At 46.3% G+C, this 15584-nt stretch overlaps 1 protein-coding gene and 1 long non-coding RNA gene across 10 annotated transcripts in view; one reads left to right on the top strand and one right to left on the bottom strand.

Moving 5' to 3' along the window:
* The window catches only part of ANGEL1 (angel homolog 1), a 38442-nt gene that overhangs the window by 10029 nt on the left and 12829 nt on the right, over positions 1-15584 (top strand). For 2 of the 7 annotated variants that reach the window (XM_082733602.1, XM_082733603.1), the window contains exons 2-8: positions 1887-2001; positions 6192-6767; positions 7686-7912; positions 8460-8529; positions 9140-9573; positions 11812-11938; positions 12248-12358. In XM_082733602.1, the coding sequence (XP_082589728.1) occupies positions 1899-2001; positions 6192-6767; positions 7686-7912; positions 8460-8529; positions 9140-9573; positions 11812-11938; positions 12248-12358 (1648 nt within the window). In that variant the 5' untranslated portion in view covers positions 1887-1898. Of the gene's footprint in view, positions 1-1886; positions 2002-2821; positions 2995-6191; positions 6768-7685; positions 7913-8459; positions 8530-9139; positions 9574-11811; positions 11939-12247; positions 12359-15584 lie in introns of those variants that run through there. The other 5 variants (XR_014312464.1, XM_082733604.1, XM_082733606.1 and 2 more) reach the window with 3 other exon arrangements.
* LOC309866161 lies at positions 751-3737 on the bottom strand. Of its 3 annotated transcripts, XR_014312476.1 has the most exons (5): positions 3459-3737; positions 1706-1961; positions 1398-1498; positions 1150-1293; positions 751-1052 (listed from the first exon to the last, which is right to left on the bottom strand). It is a non-coding gene; the product is annotated as an uncharacterized lncRNA (long non-coding RNA). The 3 variants fall into 3 exon arrangements; XR_014312477.1 differs by lacking the exon at positions 1398-1498 and having other exon boundaries at positions 3459-3729; XR_014312478.1 differs by lacking the exon at positions 1398-1498 and having other exon boundaries at positions 751-1005; positions 3459-3728.

Raw genomic sequence — 15584 nt, 5'->3', positions numbered from 1 at the left:
AATGCATCAACTTAGACCAATTTGGCACATTCTGGGAATATCTAGCCATAAATCTCAAGATCCCAGGGGAAACACTAGGATTACAGAGGCCCGGTTAGGAGGAGTGTACGGGTCTCAGGTTATCATAAGCGTTAAAGGCAAGCAGTTCTTTTCAGCCTATCCTATCTTAAGAGGCTATTTGAGTCCTCTAGACCTGCCCAGGTCCAAACAGATAGCTACTAACCCCTTGTAGCTATTGAGCACTTGAAATGTGGCTCCACATAAAACACACTGGATTTCAAAGACTTGGTACAAAGAAGAAGAAGAAAAAAGAACATAAAATATCTCATTTTAAAGTATTGATGATGCTGAAATCCTAATTTTGGGGAATCGATGCATTTAAATAAATAAAACATTATGAAACATTATTAAAATGAATAAAACATTATTAAAAATTATTAAATAAACAAAAAATTATTAAAATGAATTTTGCCCCCCCCCCACTTTGCCTATGAGGCTACTAAAACATTTTAAATTACAGATGGGGTTCACATTGCATTTTTCCCGAGCAGCTTGGCTCTAGGCCTTGGTCCATAGCTTCTGCAATCCCGAAAGGAAGGATTATGCAGCCTGTGTGATGTGCCTGTTGTACCAGTAAATGAATAAAGGCAGCCCTCTTGAACTTCCACACATACCTGGGGCAGGAGTACAGTTTGAACTTGCAAAGGCTTGCGTTTCTTGTATACAGGAAATTTCGCTGTAAGAGAACACTTCGTATCCCTCAAAGTATTGCAAAACCTTCCCCTGGCCCTACTAGATGGGGTCTGCATCCTTGCAACGACCCCGTGGTTTATCATTGCCTCCACCGTTATCACAGTTGGGATAAACCGAGGGACTCATCCGGTCTCTCTTCTTGGAGTATTTCTGACATGAGGGGGCTGCAGATGGTACAGACTGTACTTTATACTTTTCCTTTGACTGGGGAAGCCCGAGACGGTTCTCCTCCATGCCCAGTCTCCTTGGAATCTGCGGGGAGAGCTTGCTTCACATTACAGTTTGGAAGGCCCTTATTTCTGCCAGGGATTGTAGATGACCCTACATTAGCAGTAGCCAGAGCTGGTTTGGGCTTAAATTAAAAAAAAAAAAAAGTAGCAAACACTAAGAGCTTACCCTAGGTTGGAGGAAACTGAGGCTCCAAGAGGTTCCGTAGCCTGAGAGGTTCCACAGGTGTGAAGTAGGCAGAGCCAGCTCTAAACTCAGGTGGTCCAACTCCAAACCTTGTGACGCTCACACCCCCTACACTTTTCAACACGGCTGGGAAACAGAGAGAGGGCAGTCTCACTTACTTGGCCTTGGGGAAAAGCCTTCCTTTTCTCCAAAAGAGTATGGCGTCGGTTGGCCTGACACATTTTGCTCACACACGCGTTGAACAGCACAGTTGAGGGCAGGTCCTTTCCACAGAGGTTCCTACACTGTACACCAGAATAACTCCGTCCAAGTTAAGGGCTGCATTCCAGACCTGTTAAATCAGAATTCTGGGAGTAGGGCCTAGGAATTTGTATTTTTAAAACATTTCTAAGGGGATAAGGGAACCCTCATTTCACAAAATGATAAACATAGGCTCTAGGTAAGTACCTTGATTTAGGATCTGATTTAGAACTTGGACTTCTGGGTGACCATTGGGACAAAATGTAAGGAAGTTACAAGGAAGGTTTATTTCACCCACCTGAAAAGAGTGGGTCTGGCTTTTGGGGGCTCCTTAGGCAGAGCTGACATTTTTGCGCTAGGTTCGACGAGGCTTCCCAACCTTCAGACTGCCCTTGGCGCCCCTGCTTCATCTCAGGCAAGGGGTGAGTGCTGTTAGTTGGAGCCAGACTGACTCTCTCCTTCTTCTTCCTTTTATTTAGCCTTTCCGTGTTATGATGTACCCAGCTGGTCCTGGATCTGGTGACTCCCCAGAGGGCTTCCCTGAGCAACCGAGGCTCCAGCCACAAATCGGAAATCACACAGCTCAGACACTAGGTACTGAATTTGGGAGTATTAAACAGTCCTTGCTTCCCAGCGTGGCTGGGGTAGACTGAGGGTGAGGCAGGGGGAAGAGAGACTCAAAGAGGTCTTCGGGTAGCACAGAATCCACAGAATCCTAACCTTCATTTAGTGACATGGGCTTTACTTGATCCACAAAGATTTGGTTCCTCCTGTGTGCCTGGCACTGTTGTAGGCACTAGAGAGATATCTCAATGAAAACCAACCAACCAACCAACCAACCCAGCCTCAGCGCCTGCCTTGTGGAGCTTTCCCCCCCAGCCTTTCTTGACTCCCTTACCAGTGGGACACCCCCTTTTTTCCAGATTAGGTTAAAAGAGGGCCCATTTGGAATAGGATGGGAAAGGAGAGGAAGCTGTAGATTTCATTTGTGACCTAGTATCTGAGCTGGGGAAGACTGAGCAGAGTCAGGAAAAGAAAACTAATGGGGAAGCACGCGCGCTCTTCTCTGGGATGAGAGAAGAGAGATTATAGAAGTCAGGGCTATGTGGGGCTTTAGGGAAAGTCCAGCACCTCATTTTACACGTGAGGAAACTGCAGGACAGAGAGGTTAGACCGTACCCCGAGGGGACCCCCTCGTTAGGTGGCAAAAGTGGGAATGGAACTGTGGCCCTGGAATGATACTATGCAGCCTCCAGCGAGGCGCTCAATTTTCACACTGGGCGCCTGCATGGCTTCTGGGAGCTAGGCCCGGCCGTTGCCACGGGGAACAGGTTCCCCGCCCTCGCGGGCCCACGCGTGGCCCTGCGCTCCCAATAAAGTTTTTGTTGAAGCGCAGCTGTACCACGTGAGCCGGCCCGGGGTCGGGGGCGGGGTCGGGGGCGGGGCCGAGCTCAAGAGACCCGGCGGGCGGCCTTGAGGAGGGGAGGCGGGCGCGAGCCGGAGCGCGAGCGCGGCGGCTGGCCATGATCGCGTCGTGCCTGTGTTACCTGCTGCTGCCGGCCGCGCGCCTCTTCCGTGCCCTCTCAGGTACCGGCCCCGCGTCCCGGCAGGCGGGTGCCAGGCCCGGGCCCACGTCGGCGGGGTCCCGCGGGGCCCGGGGCGGTGTGCGGCGCGTCGGGCCTCACGACCACCCTTCCCCGGCCAAGTGGGGAGGCGGCCCTCGGTCCCCGGGGCCCGCGCTGGACCCCACGGGGCCCAGGGCCCGGCCGACGACCCTCGCGGGCGCCCCTCCTCTCCCCGCGCCTGTGGCCTGGTGGTGTCCGGCCACGCTTAATGCGGGAGGGGGACGGCGAAGCGGCAGGAGCCGTCCTTCCCGGGCCCCGGGGGTGTACAGGTTTCAGGGGTCCGCCGAGTCACTGCCTTGGGGGCTCGGCGAGGGTTGGCAGCTCGGGTCCAGGCGAACGCCCGAATTGTCGGGGCTTGGGTGGGGGGTGGTGTCTGGGCCGAAAACCCGTAGGCACCTGCCCTCCCCCGGGTTACTCCACGCTCACCTTTCCCAGCCGCCTCTCCGCTCGCTCTCCCGCCGCGTCTTTCGTTGAAACACCGGTGCTCACAACCCAGAGACCTTTTCCGACCCAGCTTTGAAGCAGCCTCCCCTGCCCTTAGAGATGCGGCGGGGTGGAGCCAATGCCCAGCTGGTACTTTAGAGGGGGAAGGGAGCTATTCTTTTTTTTTTTTTTTTTTTTTTTATTTGACAGGCAGATCACAGAGAATCGGTCAGAGAGAGTGGAGGAAGCAGGCTCCCTGCTGAGCAGAGAGCCTGATTTGGGGGGGGGGGGGCTTGATCCCAGGACTCTGGGATCATGACCTGAGCCCCGAAGGCAGAGGCTTTAACCCACAGAGCCACGCAGGCGCCCCGAAGGGAGCTATTCTTTCACTTTTTCATGATCTGCCTGCGCTGCCATTCCTGGTCTTTGAAATTCCCGAGGCTCTTAGGACACCATCACTTCCCACAGAACTCCCAAAATGTTCTCTGGCAATTTAGAGGCCGGGACAGACCAAGAGCTACTCTCTTGGAAATAAGCAGTCAACTGCATTCTGTGCTTTTCCTTTCTAGACCTTTACACGTGTGTGTGTGTGTGTGTGTGTGTGTGTGTGTGTGTGTAGATCCATTTATCTAGTTATTTGTGTGTCTGCCTCTGGAATGCAACCTCCAGGAGGGCAGGGCCATGTCTGTTTTGCTACTGTATCTCCAGTGCTAGCACATTGCCCAGAATATAGCAGGCACTTGATTCAGGATGAGAAACTCCACGGAAGTAATTGCTTTCAGAGAATTAAAGCATATTCCTTTATCCATGCTGTCATTTCTGGAGCTCTTCCGATGTCCACCATGGTAGCCTCAGTGACATATACTAGTCCACAGTTTTCTAGGCCTGCGGTCAGCCTTCAGAGATCTCAGAGGAGGGACCACTTCCCTCCCTCCCCCATTAAAGTAGTACCACTTTTTAAAAACTTGGTGTATTTGGTTTTTACATAAGGGTTTCTTTCTTTCCCTCCCTCCCGTCGTTACTTCCTATAAAACAATTCTGTTGAAAAACCAGCCGCCACCACCACCATGATTCTCCTAAATTTGAAACCAAGGACCCTCACACTTGTCAACCAGAGAGCCTCTGCCATCTGGTATGCAGAAGATGTTTCAAGGGACAGGGAATTAGCAAATCCCTGAGATTAAAGCCAGCAACACAGTTCATCGGTGTAAAGCGGGGTTTCCCAATCTCAGCATTATCGACATTCGGGCCTAGATAATTTGTTGTGGGGCTGTCCTCTGCACTGTAGGATGTCCAGCAGTATCCTTTTCCACTAACTTCTAGATGCCAGCAGCCCCCCTGCAGTTTTGACAACCACTGTTTCCAGATAATACCATATGTCCCCTGAGGGCAAAATCACCCCTTGTTGAAAACCACTGGCTGAGATGGACATAGACTATAGATCCACGTACACTATCAATAAGATAATATCTTTCAACATTTGAACCATTTTGATACTTTTCTTGCCTTTTGAAAAAACAGAGCTGATAAAATGAGTCTCTGGTGATTGAGGGTGAGCTTGTCACTTGTCCCGTGCTGTAAATAAGTGATTTAGTGAGTGTGGGTGTTTGCTTGCACCAAAACCAAAACACTGTGCTTGGAGTTTGGGGGGCTCCAAGTTTAGAGTTTTCCCACTTGCTGTCTTGCCTGTTGGCTGTCATTTGTTGCTGCTGTAGCAAAGAGATGACAGCTGTCTCTTACTGTCACTCGTTGGCACCTTCCGATTTATAGCCTCTGGTGTTTTATGGAATGGGAAGGCTGATAATGAAGTTTGTGAAGATTTATGAATAGAATATATAGCTTTGAGAAAAAGAACTAGGGCCTTTGCTAAGAAATAAATTGTGTACATTTTGAGACACCCTTTTTGTCTACTTCAGGACGTTTTCTCTTTTTAAAGATTTTTTTAAAAAGATTTTATTTATTTGACAGACAGAGATCACAAGTAGGCAAAGAAGCAGGCAGAGAGAGAGAGGAGGAAGCAGGCTCCCTGCTGAGCAGAGAACCTGATGCGGGGCTTGATCCCAGGACCCTGGGATCATGACATGAGCGGAAGGCAGAGGCTTTAACCCACTGAGCCACCCAGGTGCCCACAGGACATTTTCTTTTGGAATGTATTCATAGATTAGAGGATTTATAGAACTAGAAAGGTTCTTGGAGATTATGTTGTTCAAACTTTCCCTTTTCCGCCTTTACAGTCAAGAGTGAGTCCATCTCACCAGGGGCTTTGTCCAAGGTCACATGGTTTGTTAGTTTCAGTGCTAGGTCATAACCCACAGTTCTGATTCATGGTCAAGTGCTGGTTCCAATGTAATGTGACCCTTAGAACCAGAGAGTTGATGCTCAATAGGAGTCGTGACCTCTAGACAGAAGGGGGTGGTGGTGGTTATATATGACCATCTCCATCCTAGATTATGTGGGACAGCATTCTTTCATTCATGCACTGAATATATATCAGATCACTACCATACAAATTAGTTCATACTTGTAAAGCACTTAGAATAGCACCTGGCACATAAAGCACTTTATGCTAATGATAATGGTGTTCCGGGCCCTAAAATGGGCAGGCTTGGTGATGGTAAACAATGGGCAAGGTGCACATGATTCTTGTTTGTATGGGACTTTCCTTTTAGTTGGGAGAAGAGTATGGTTTGGGGCATGTTGTCATCTTATAACACAGTATTTTGGCTTGCTTCTTAGATGCTTTCTTCACATGTCGAAAAAATGCCCTCCTGGCGAAGAGCTCGTCCACCCAGGTAGAGGGCGACTTTGCCATGGCCCCTCGGGGGCCCGACCAGGAGGAGTGTGAGGGCCTGCTACAGCAGTGGCGAGAAGAAGGGTCGAGCCAGGTGCTCTCAACTTCGAGTGAGGGTCCCCTTGTAGATAAGGGACTAGCCCAGAGCAGCCTGGCGCTCCTGATGGATAATCCTGGAGAACAGGATGCTGCTTCAGAGGACAAGTGGTCCAGCAGGCAGCTGAGTGACCTGCGGGCAGCAGAGAACCTGGAGGAGCCTTTCCCCGAGGTGCTAGGAGAGGAGCCACTGCCAGAGGTCGAGGGCCCAATGTGGGCGGCTGTCCCCATGCAGACCGGCCCCCAATATGCAGACTGTGCTGTCCTCCCAATGGGTGCCCTGGCTGCAGAGCAGTGGGAAGAGGACCCTGCAGTGGTGGCCTGGAGCATAGCACCTGAGCCTTTGCCCCAGGAAGAGGCTCCCATCTGGCCTTTTGATGGCCTGGGGCAGTTGCAACCTCCCCCAATGGAAATCCCGTATCATGGTGAGTCTGACAACTGGCTGAGTGAGCCTGGGCAACAGCTTGTCTCCAGTGTGAGCAGAGCCTCTGCTAAAGAGAAGATTCTCTGACAGGGAGCTCTGTTGCATTCTGTTTTTGTGAGAATCTTACAGTATCAGATCTCGAGGGGCCTTAGAGATTGTCTCATCCAGCCCCATGGTTTTTTGAAATAGATGATGAAATAGCCATGGTGCAGAGAGGTGGCAAGACAGGCCTGAAGTCACACAGCTAAGTAGAGGCAGAACTGAAAGCACACCCTCGTTCTGATTCTCCACTCTCTAGCAATTGTGGTGGAAAGATCTCAGAGCCTCCACACCGTGCCTCAACCAGAATTTTATCTTCTGGTTTTATCTATGTTATATATATTTGGCTTCCATTAATATTTGAAGAATGAGTTCTGTGGCTCAAATAGGTTTGAAATCCACTTTGCAGCTCCCACAGGCTCTAGGAGAGATGGGGACATGTGGTTTATAGCCCCACAGGCTTTTTTGAATTTAAAGGTTAGGAAACACTCAAGGCTGAGATTACTCTAGTAATGTCTTTAACCTCAGGTGATTGTGAAGCACATTGATCTGTGATTCTCCAGAGACCCATAGACTTACCAAAGTGAGAAACTGTCAGCCTAGAATTATTGACCATGTACCAGGTGCCAGGTATCATGCTAGGGACATTGGTGAACAGGCCAAGATTGTCTCTGGCTTCGTGGAGCTTATTATCTAGTCTGAAAATGTCTTATGAGCGCTGCTCAAATAGCCATAGAGAAGGATGGGTGGTAGGGAAGATTAAAAAAAGGAACCTGAGGCACAGTAGCTCTGACTCAGGAGTGGAGATGGTGGGACCTGAGGATAACATACTTTAGATAACATACTTGTTGTGGACCTCTTCTTTCCGACCCCTTTGCAGAAATCTTGTGGCGAGAATGGGAGGATTTCTCCGCTCAGCCAGATGCTCAGGGCCTGGAGGCAGGGGATGGCCCTCAGTTCCAGTTCACTCTGATGTCCTATAACATCCTGGCCCAGGACCTGATGCAGCAGAGCTCAGAGCTCTACATGCATTGCCACCCGGACATCCTCAATTGGAACTATCGCTTTGCGAATCTCATGCAGGAATTCCAGCACTGGGACCCAGATGTGAGTGAAGAGGGGAGGAAGTGCCATCTTGTATTTGCTTTGAACCTGGGCTGTTTCCCAGTGCTCTTAGAAAATGAGTTCAACCCCATAGTTTTTTTAGGATTGGTGTTTTGCCTAGGGCTGGAGCTTTCCTGCCTGGAGTAAATTGAGTTTTGGGCAGGTGCTGAGAAGACTCTCGGGGTACACAATTTCCAGCACCATTATGCAGGGAGGGAGACTCGAGGGATTCAAGAAGCGGGAAAATCCAACTCGGGCATCTAGTCTAATCAACTTAACTCTGGGCTCTACATGCATTGCCACCCAGACATCCTCAATTGGAACTATCGCTTTGCGAATCTCATGCAGGAATTCCAGCATGAGATTACTGGGCCTGTCCTTGCTGGTGGTGGCTGTCTGGGAAGAATCGGCCGTGGGGGAAATTTCAGTGTGACCCTGCCTGAGACAAGCAGCAGCTTCCCACCTGGCCTCAGTGCCTCCTCCTTGGGTGGGAGTCACTGTCCAGCACTCTTGGTACTCTGTAGTGATTGGTTCCTTGTCAATCTCCCAGATCCTGTGTCTCCAGGAAGTCCAAGAAGATCATTACTGGGAGCAGCTGGAGCCTTCTCTGCGAATGATGGGTAATGCAGCTCCCTGGCATGCTCACCAGTCTTGCTTCCTCTGGCCCTGTCTGCTCTCTCCGGAAGGCACCAGCTTTTTCTTTTGCCTCAGTAAATCCTCAGTCTCACCTGTGCACTAGCTCCTCTGTATGGGTGAGAGAAAGAATGAGTTCTGCAGTTTTAAGGCAGTTCTGACATTGAGTGCCATTTAATCCTTGAAGTAACTAACCCACCTTGTGGGGCTGAGTTACTGTTATCCCCATTTTTATAGTGAGGAGACTGAGGTTCTGGAAATGTGTGTGACTTGCTCAAGGTCACCCATGCTACAAAGTTAGTAGGTTGTGGAGCTAGGACTCTAATTTGTCTGACTCTAGAATCCATGTTTTTTCTATCCAGTGATACTGCTTCATGCCCTTCTGTCCTCCTTCCCCTTTAGCCACTCCGTCATCTGGTTATAACTGTAAGGGAACCTCTGCAGAGTCAAAGGAGTTGGCAAGGACAGGAACCCCCTTATGGAGCAGCAGGACAGGAGCAGTGCCATAGGCACACACACCCTGGCTACTGCCACTGGTTGGAGGGATTCAGGCTTGGAGGTCCCTGACCCATGTTCTTGGCCGGGTGTTCCTTGCAGGTTTTACCTGTTTCTACAAGAGGAGGACCGGGTGTAAGACAGATGGCTGTGCTGTCTGCTACAAGCCCACGAGATTCCGTCTGCTCTGTGCCAGCCCCGTGGAGTACTTCCGGCCTGGCTTGGAGCTCCTCAATCGGGACAACGTGGGCTTAGTGTTGCTGCTGCAGCCACTAGTCCCAGAAGGCCTGGGGCAAGTCTCGGTGGCCCCCCTCTGTGTGGCAAATACCCACGTCTTATACAACCCACGCCGGGGTGATGTCAAGCTGGCCCAGATGGCCATTCTCTTGGCCGAAGTGGACAAAGTAGCCAGGTTGTCTGATGGCAGCCATTGCCCCATCATCTTGTGTGGGGACCTGAATTCTGTTCCTGATTCACCTCTCTACAACTTCATCAGGGACGGAGAGCTCCAGTACCATGGGATGCCAGCCTGGAAGGTGAAACGGGAGAGGCCACTGGAGAGTGAGGTGGGGGGATGGGAATGGCCAAGGGAGAGAGTCAGGTGTTGGCAACTTCTGTGGCAGTGACCTCAGCTACACCTTTTCTGGCTCCCTCTGGCTTTTCCCTGTTCTGTTGAATAGTGTGTATGCAAGTCTGGAAGCTAGAAATTCCTGGGTGCCTTTGGCATCTGGGAATTCTTTTAGTTTTTATCATTAATTTTTAGTTCGTGAGTAATACAGAAGTGCATCCTTGCAAGAATTCAGACATTGTAAAATAAGACCAAGCCCCCTTTATCACCTACATTCCTTACCTTTCCCTTTAGAGTGAAGTAGTAATTGTTTGAAGTTTGGTGGTGGTGTTCCAGAATATTCTGTGTGCATTTACAGTGATATCTAAGTTCCTGTGATATTGTAATTATAATTTACACTTATTAGGCACTTACTGGGTTCCCGGTGCTATTTTAAGCACTTTACTTAAATTAGCTCACTCAACTTTCACAATTTCTATCATCGTTTTCATTTTTTAAGTGAGGAGACTAAGGTGTAGAGAAGTTTGGCGGTTTACTGGCTCTAGGCCATGCAGGTAGCTAGTGGTGGAATCAGGATCCCAGAGCCTTTCCCCTCCAATACTGTGCTGTGATTGCTTCTGAGAGCTGATATATGATCTACTGTCTGTGTGTTTGTAAACCCATTACTGTATGTTTCGTTCTGTAGCTTGTTCATTTTCGCTCAATGAATATATGGATCTATCTCATTCCTTTTAACTGCTGAATGTTGATAGCATACATATCTCGTAGTTTTATTCCATTTAGCACTGCTGATGGACATTCAGCTTGTAGTGATTTCTTTATATGTCACTTAATCTCCCTGTTCTTCTGTTTGGCCACTGCTGTCCATCTTATCACTTAACTTGTGGCAAGGCGCAGTGACGAAAGGACACAGAAATGGCTGTGTTATTGTTGAGCACTCTGGGCTTTTATTTTAATAAGGTTACTCAAGTGCCAGCAATGTCCTGGTTCCCATGTGTGCAGAGAAAGGTCTTATCCTGCCAGAAAGCGCTATAATCAAGGAGCTCAGAGAATGGGAAAAAGAATTTACTAAGTGCCTACCATGTGATCAGCACCATTAGGCATAATGATTAAGAGCCAGCCAGTCCTAAGTTCCAGTCCCTGCTCTGCTACCTTGTGCAAGTTACTTAACTTCCTTAAGCCCATGTGCCTCATCTATACACTAGGGATAAAATGGGACCCATTTCAGAAGGGGTTTTTTTGTTGTTATTTGGCAGATCAAATATAAGAATGCATGGTAAAGTATTTTCTAGTTCCTGCTTTAAAGGAAGCAGTCAGCCATCAGTTGTTATTATCAAGATTCTTAATTGTAGGTGATTATTATTATTATTATCCCATTTTATATTATTATCCCATTTTATAGTGGAGGATATTGAACCCTGGGGTTAAGTAACTTGCCCAAAGTTACACAGCTAGAAAGTGACCATTAAATCTCCGGTCTGTTTTACTTGAGAGGGCATATTGAAAATGTCTGTCCTTCAAGTGCAGATCGATTGTTTCTATCGCTGTGCTCTCCCTAAGACTCAGCTAGTGTCTTGCACACAGCTGGCATTAACATATTTGTTGTTGTTCGATGACATAAAGGGAGTTTTGCTACACAGGGTAGAGCTATGCAGATGACTGATGTTACCCGATGTTTCCCTGCTACATTCTGTCCGTTCCCAGGCTGCTCATTGGCTTTTACCAAGGATGGTGACGTAGATACGGTTAAAATGCTTGGTGCATTTCCCATTTGGTTTGACCCTGCGGTTTCCTCATGATGGACTTAAGATGCTAGACCTTGATCCAGAAGATCCAAAGATCGAGATAAAACTTTTTCCCACTGCAAATTAAAGCCCCTGAAAGTTGATACACCCTGTGGAGACTCATGTAGATTTTTCTGAGGTGAAATTCAGGGGACCATATGTTCATACAGTTCTATTCCTTTGACTCACGTACCTTATCTTCTTAGCGCTCCTTTCTGCTTCATGGACATTTCAGTGCTTCTGGTTTTTTAAAAATAAGTTTTAATTAGCATCTTATTTTTAGCAACTTCCCTGAAACTGACGTGTTTTGCTTATATTATGTATATAGTGTGTGAGTGTGTGTGTATCTGCATGTCCCAAATCATGGACTATTTTCTTTTTCCATTTTGGTATCATCATTCCCACCTGCTCTTTCCTTCTAGGTGTCTGGACAGGAAGACTTTTCCCATCAGCTTTACCAGAGGAAGCTGCAGGCTCCACTCTGGCCCAGTTCCCTGGGCGTCACTGACCGCTGTCAGTATTTCTCCTCCTGTCACCCCAAGAGAGCAGGTGAGCCTGTGCCACATTCTTGGTTGGCTGTGCCTCTGTGCCCATTTTGGGAGAAAGCTGGTATTTCAGTGACAAGAGAAAATGTAATTCCCTCAATTCTCTTAGCAAGTTCCTTTGTTTTTCCCACTGCCCTCCTCGTGACCTCCCAGTGAAATGAACAACTTTAAATCCTATCTGTTGGAAAATCAGCTGGTCCTCGGAGCCAGGCTTCCTCTGTGTCCCTATACTGGAAGCTTCTTGGTATTAAGGCTGCTTCAGCACGTGGCTTCTCTTCCTTTCTCTCACTGTGTGGCTTTTCCTGGTTTGCAGAGAGACTGAAGTATAGCCGAGACTTTCTGCTGCAATTCCGTTTCTGTGACATTGCCTGTCAGCGACCAGTCGGACTGGTTCTTATGGAAGGAGTGACAGATACTAAGCCAGGTAATGGACACTAAGCTTATTTTCTCGGCCTTCTTTCCTCCTTACCCCTGATATTTGCCAGTTACGTGGTTTCTTAGTCTTTTTGTAGGTATAATTCTCAAGGTCAGCTTCTGGTAATAAGCATGCTTAGAAGGAAGGTCAGTGGAGTTCTGCACCCATACGCAGGCCTAGACGTGTGGCATAGTGAGAACATGGACCAGGAGTCAGGAGACTTGAGCTCCAGTCATGTCTGAGACCTTGAATGAGCCATGGAGCCTTTTTAGGCTTAAGTAGCTAGTGGCCAATGTGTGTACAGCAGATAGGGGAGATGCACATGAGAGGGTTTGAGAGCTGTAAGGTGACAGTGGTCCTGCTGGTGATAAAAAGTTACTCCTACTGAGAACTCCCAGATTGAACATGGCAGAGTATGCTTGACATTTTCCCCTTCTTGTCTCTGAAACCATTCCAGAGCATCAAGGATTGGAAAAAAGCAATGCAAACTCCATCTTTGAGAAAACTAGGAGACTTGAATGTATCTGAAACTGTGGATCATGGCATAGGTAGAATGGCTGCAGGAAGCACTGGAGGATGTGCAGGTGTGCTGGCGGAAGTATGGAAGGACGTATCTGGGGGCTGTGTTGATCTCAACAAAGACCCAGCGCAGCACATTTCTCCAAAGTGCGGAGTGTACCTTGAGGCACAAAATTTAAAAATTCCTTATTTCATCAGCAAGAGTAGTATGCACAGGTTGTGATAGGAGATTCTCTGAACCTGCTTTGGTCTTAATAGGCACTGGAGAAAAGCCTGATAAGGAATCAAGCCCTATTTGCATTAAGTAGTCTGAGTGGCAGGAGGGGCGATGAGATACAGAGCTGCATATCGCTTTTGGCTGGGGAGAAGTAAAGATTAAAAGGACTCATATACAACCCTGTGTCATCAGGAATATTCCTGTTACTTGGAATGCATACCCAGTTCTTCCCTCAGAGAAGCTGTGCAGATAGCTGGTACAGAAAAATCTCAACTAATTCAAAGCCAGGGTGCTTAAAAGGAACCAGCATGAGAGCTGTGCTAGAATATTGCAAGAAAGAAAGCAGAAGGAACAGGAAAAACAAAAGACAGATAAAGAACGCTTACCTCAAAGATAAAAATTGTTGTCATGTAGCATATGAAAGATTATGATTATTTTCCCATGAATAAAAAAGTGAAGCAATTGCCTTTTTAAAATAAGAGTACAAAAATAATTGTCTTTATAAAATAAGTTCAGACATTGCAGGACATCAGAAGTTGAAATGGAAGCTGCAGAGCCAGGAAAAAATAAAAAGTTTAAAAATCACATAAAATAAAGACAAAATTGGTACAGCATAAGAAGGAATGGGAATAGAGACTGCTGAAAACGGACCAAGAGACAGAAGCCATGAAAGAAAAAGCAAAATAAAAAGGACGTAAAAGATAACAGGGATTAGAAATGATAGTAGTGGAAGATCTGGAGACTCTTAACATACACAAAGTTGGAGTTCACAGAGAAGAAAACCAATATAATGGCACAAAAGAAATGCGTAAAGGTATGATTCAAGGAAAATTTTTCCCAAAGTTAAAAGATTTGAGTCTTCAAATTGAGATAAAGTACCATGTTTCAGTAGTAAATGACATAGGAGAATCAACAATAAGATATCTTACTGAAGTTACTAGAAGCCAGAGACAAAAGAATCCTTTGGCCAGTGGAACCAAAAAGATTGGGCTGCTCTTAAGGGTAAAAATAACCAGGTTGGCTTCAGACTTCTTAACATTATCATTCAACTCTAGAAGACAAGAGAACAAGGCTTCACGGAAGGAAGGTATGATTCAAGATTTCATACTCAACCAAAAGCTCTTGTTGACCAAACTGTGAGAACAACCTAAAATAACCAAGCCATGACTGTATTAGAAGGCCTGATGATAAGCAATTAATTTATTTTTTCTTGTAGGAATTTAGTTTGAATTGGCATTTTGCACAAAGCAAACATTTCAGTGGCTTTATTATTATTTTTTTTATTGTGAAGTTAAATCTGTTATGTAGCTCTAGCAATAGCGATTATGGTAATGACCCCCATGTGTGAAGCAGCTACCATGCTCCAGGAACTGAGAGAGCTGCTGGTATTAAGTGGACTCAGGGAAGCAGTGACTTAGTGCTTTAGAATTACAAAATCCTAAAGTTAAGACAGTAGTAGGACTGGTATTAAGTGGACTCAGGGAAGCAGTGACTTAGTGCTTTAGAATTACAAAATCCTAAAGTTAAGACAGTAGTAGGACCCCACATTTCATGTTAAGAAGAATACATTATTAAAAACCAAACCAAAACAGTATTGTACTTGAAACATAAAACAAGCATTTCAATTTAATACAAAATGAAAACTTTAAAACATATACTGATGATCACTTTGTAAGTAGAATCATTATGTAGGGGGAAAATATCCAATTCACTAGCAGTGCAAAATAATTAGCAGTATTTTCAAAACTGAGATTAAATTTGGGTAAACACACTGATCCACCATAAGTGTAGTTACCATCTATCACTGTACAAAATTATTACAGTATTACTCTGTTCCCTGTGTTGCATTTTTCATACCTATGATTTACTTACTTTATAACTGGAATTTTGTACCTCTTAATCTCCTTCACCTATTTTGCCTCTCCTTTACCTCCTCCCCTCCATCAACCACTGATTTGTTCTCTGTATTTATGAGTCTGTTTCTATTTTGTTCTTTGTTTTGATTTTTAGATTTCACATGCAAATGAAATCATATGGTATTTGTCTTTCTCTAAGTTATTTCACTCATAGTGCCCTCTAGGTCCACCTATGTTGTCACAAATGGCAAGATTTCATTCTTTTTTATGGCTGAGTAATATTCCGTGTGTGTGTGTGTGTGTGTGTGTGTGTACGTACATTCTATGTTCTTCATCCATTCATCTGTTGATGGACCCTAGGGCTGCTTCCATATCTGTGCTAATGTAAATGAGGCTCCAGTAAACATTGGGGTGCTTGTATCTTTCTGAAATTGTGTTTTTATTTTCTTTGGGTAATTATCCAGAAGTGGAATTACTAGGTCATATGGTATTTCTATTTTTAATTTTTTGAGGACCTTTCATACTGTTTTCCACAGTTACTGGTTTATATTCCCACCATGAATAGAAAGTCTTAAGTGTAATAAGGAGATCATAATATGTGGTCTCTTATCTAGAAGATATGTTAGCAAATAATATTTCCAGT

This window comes from Mustela nivalis, assembly GCF_964662115.1.
Source record: "Mustela nivalis genome assembly, chromosome: 6".
Classification (NCBI taxonomy): domain Eukaryota; kingdom Metazoa; phylum Chordata; class Mammalia; order Carnivora; family Mustelidae; genus Mustela; species Mustela nivalis.
The sequence above is the reverse complement of the archived record's forward strand: the minus strand, read 5'-3'. Positions and strand labels throughout refer to the sequence as shown.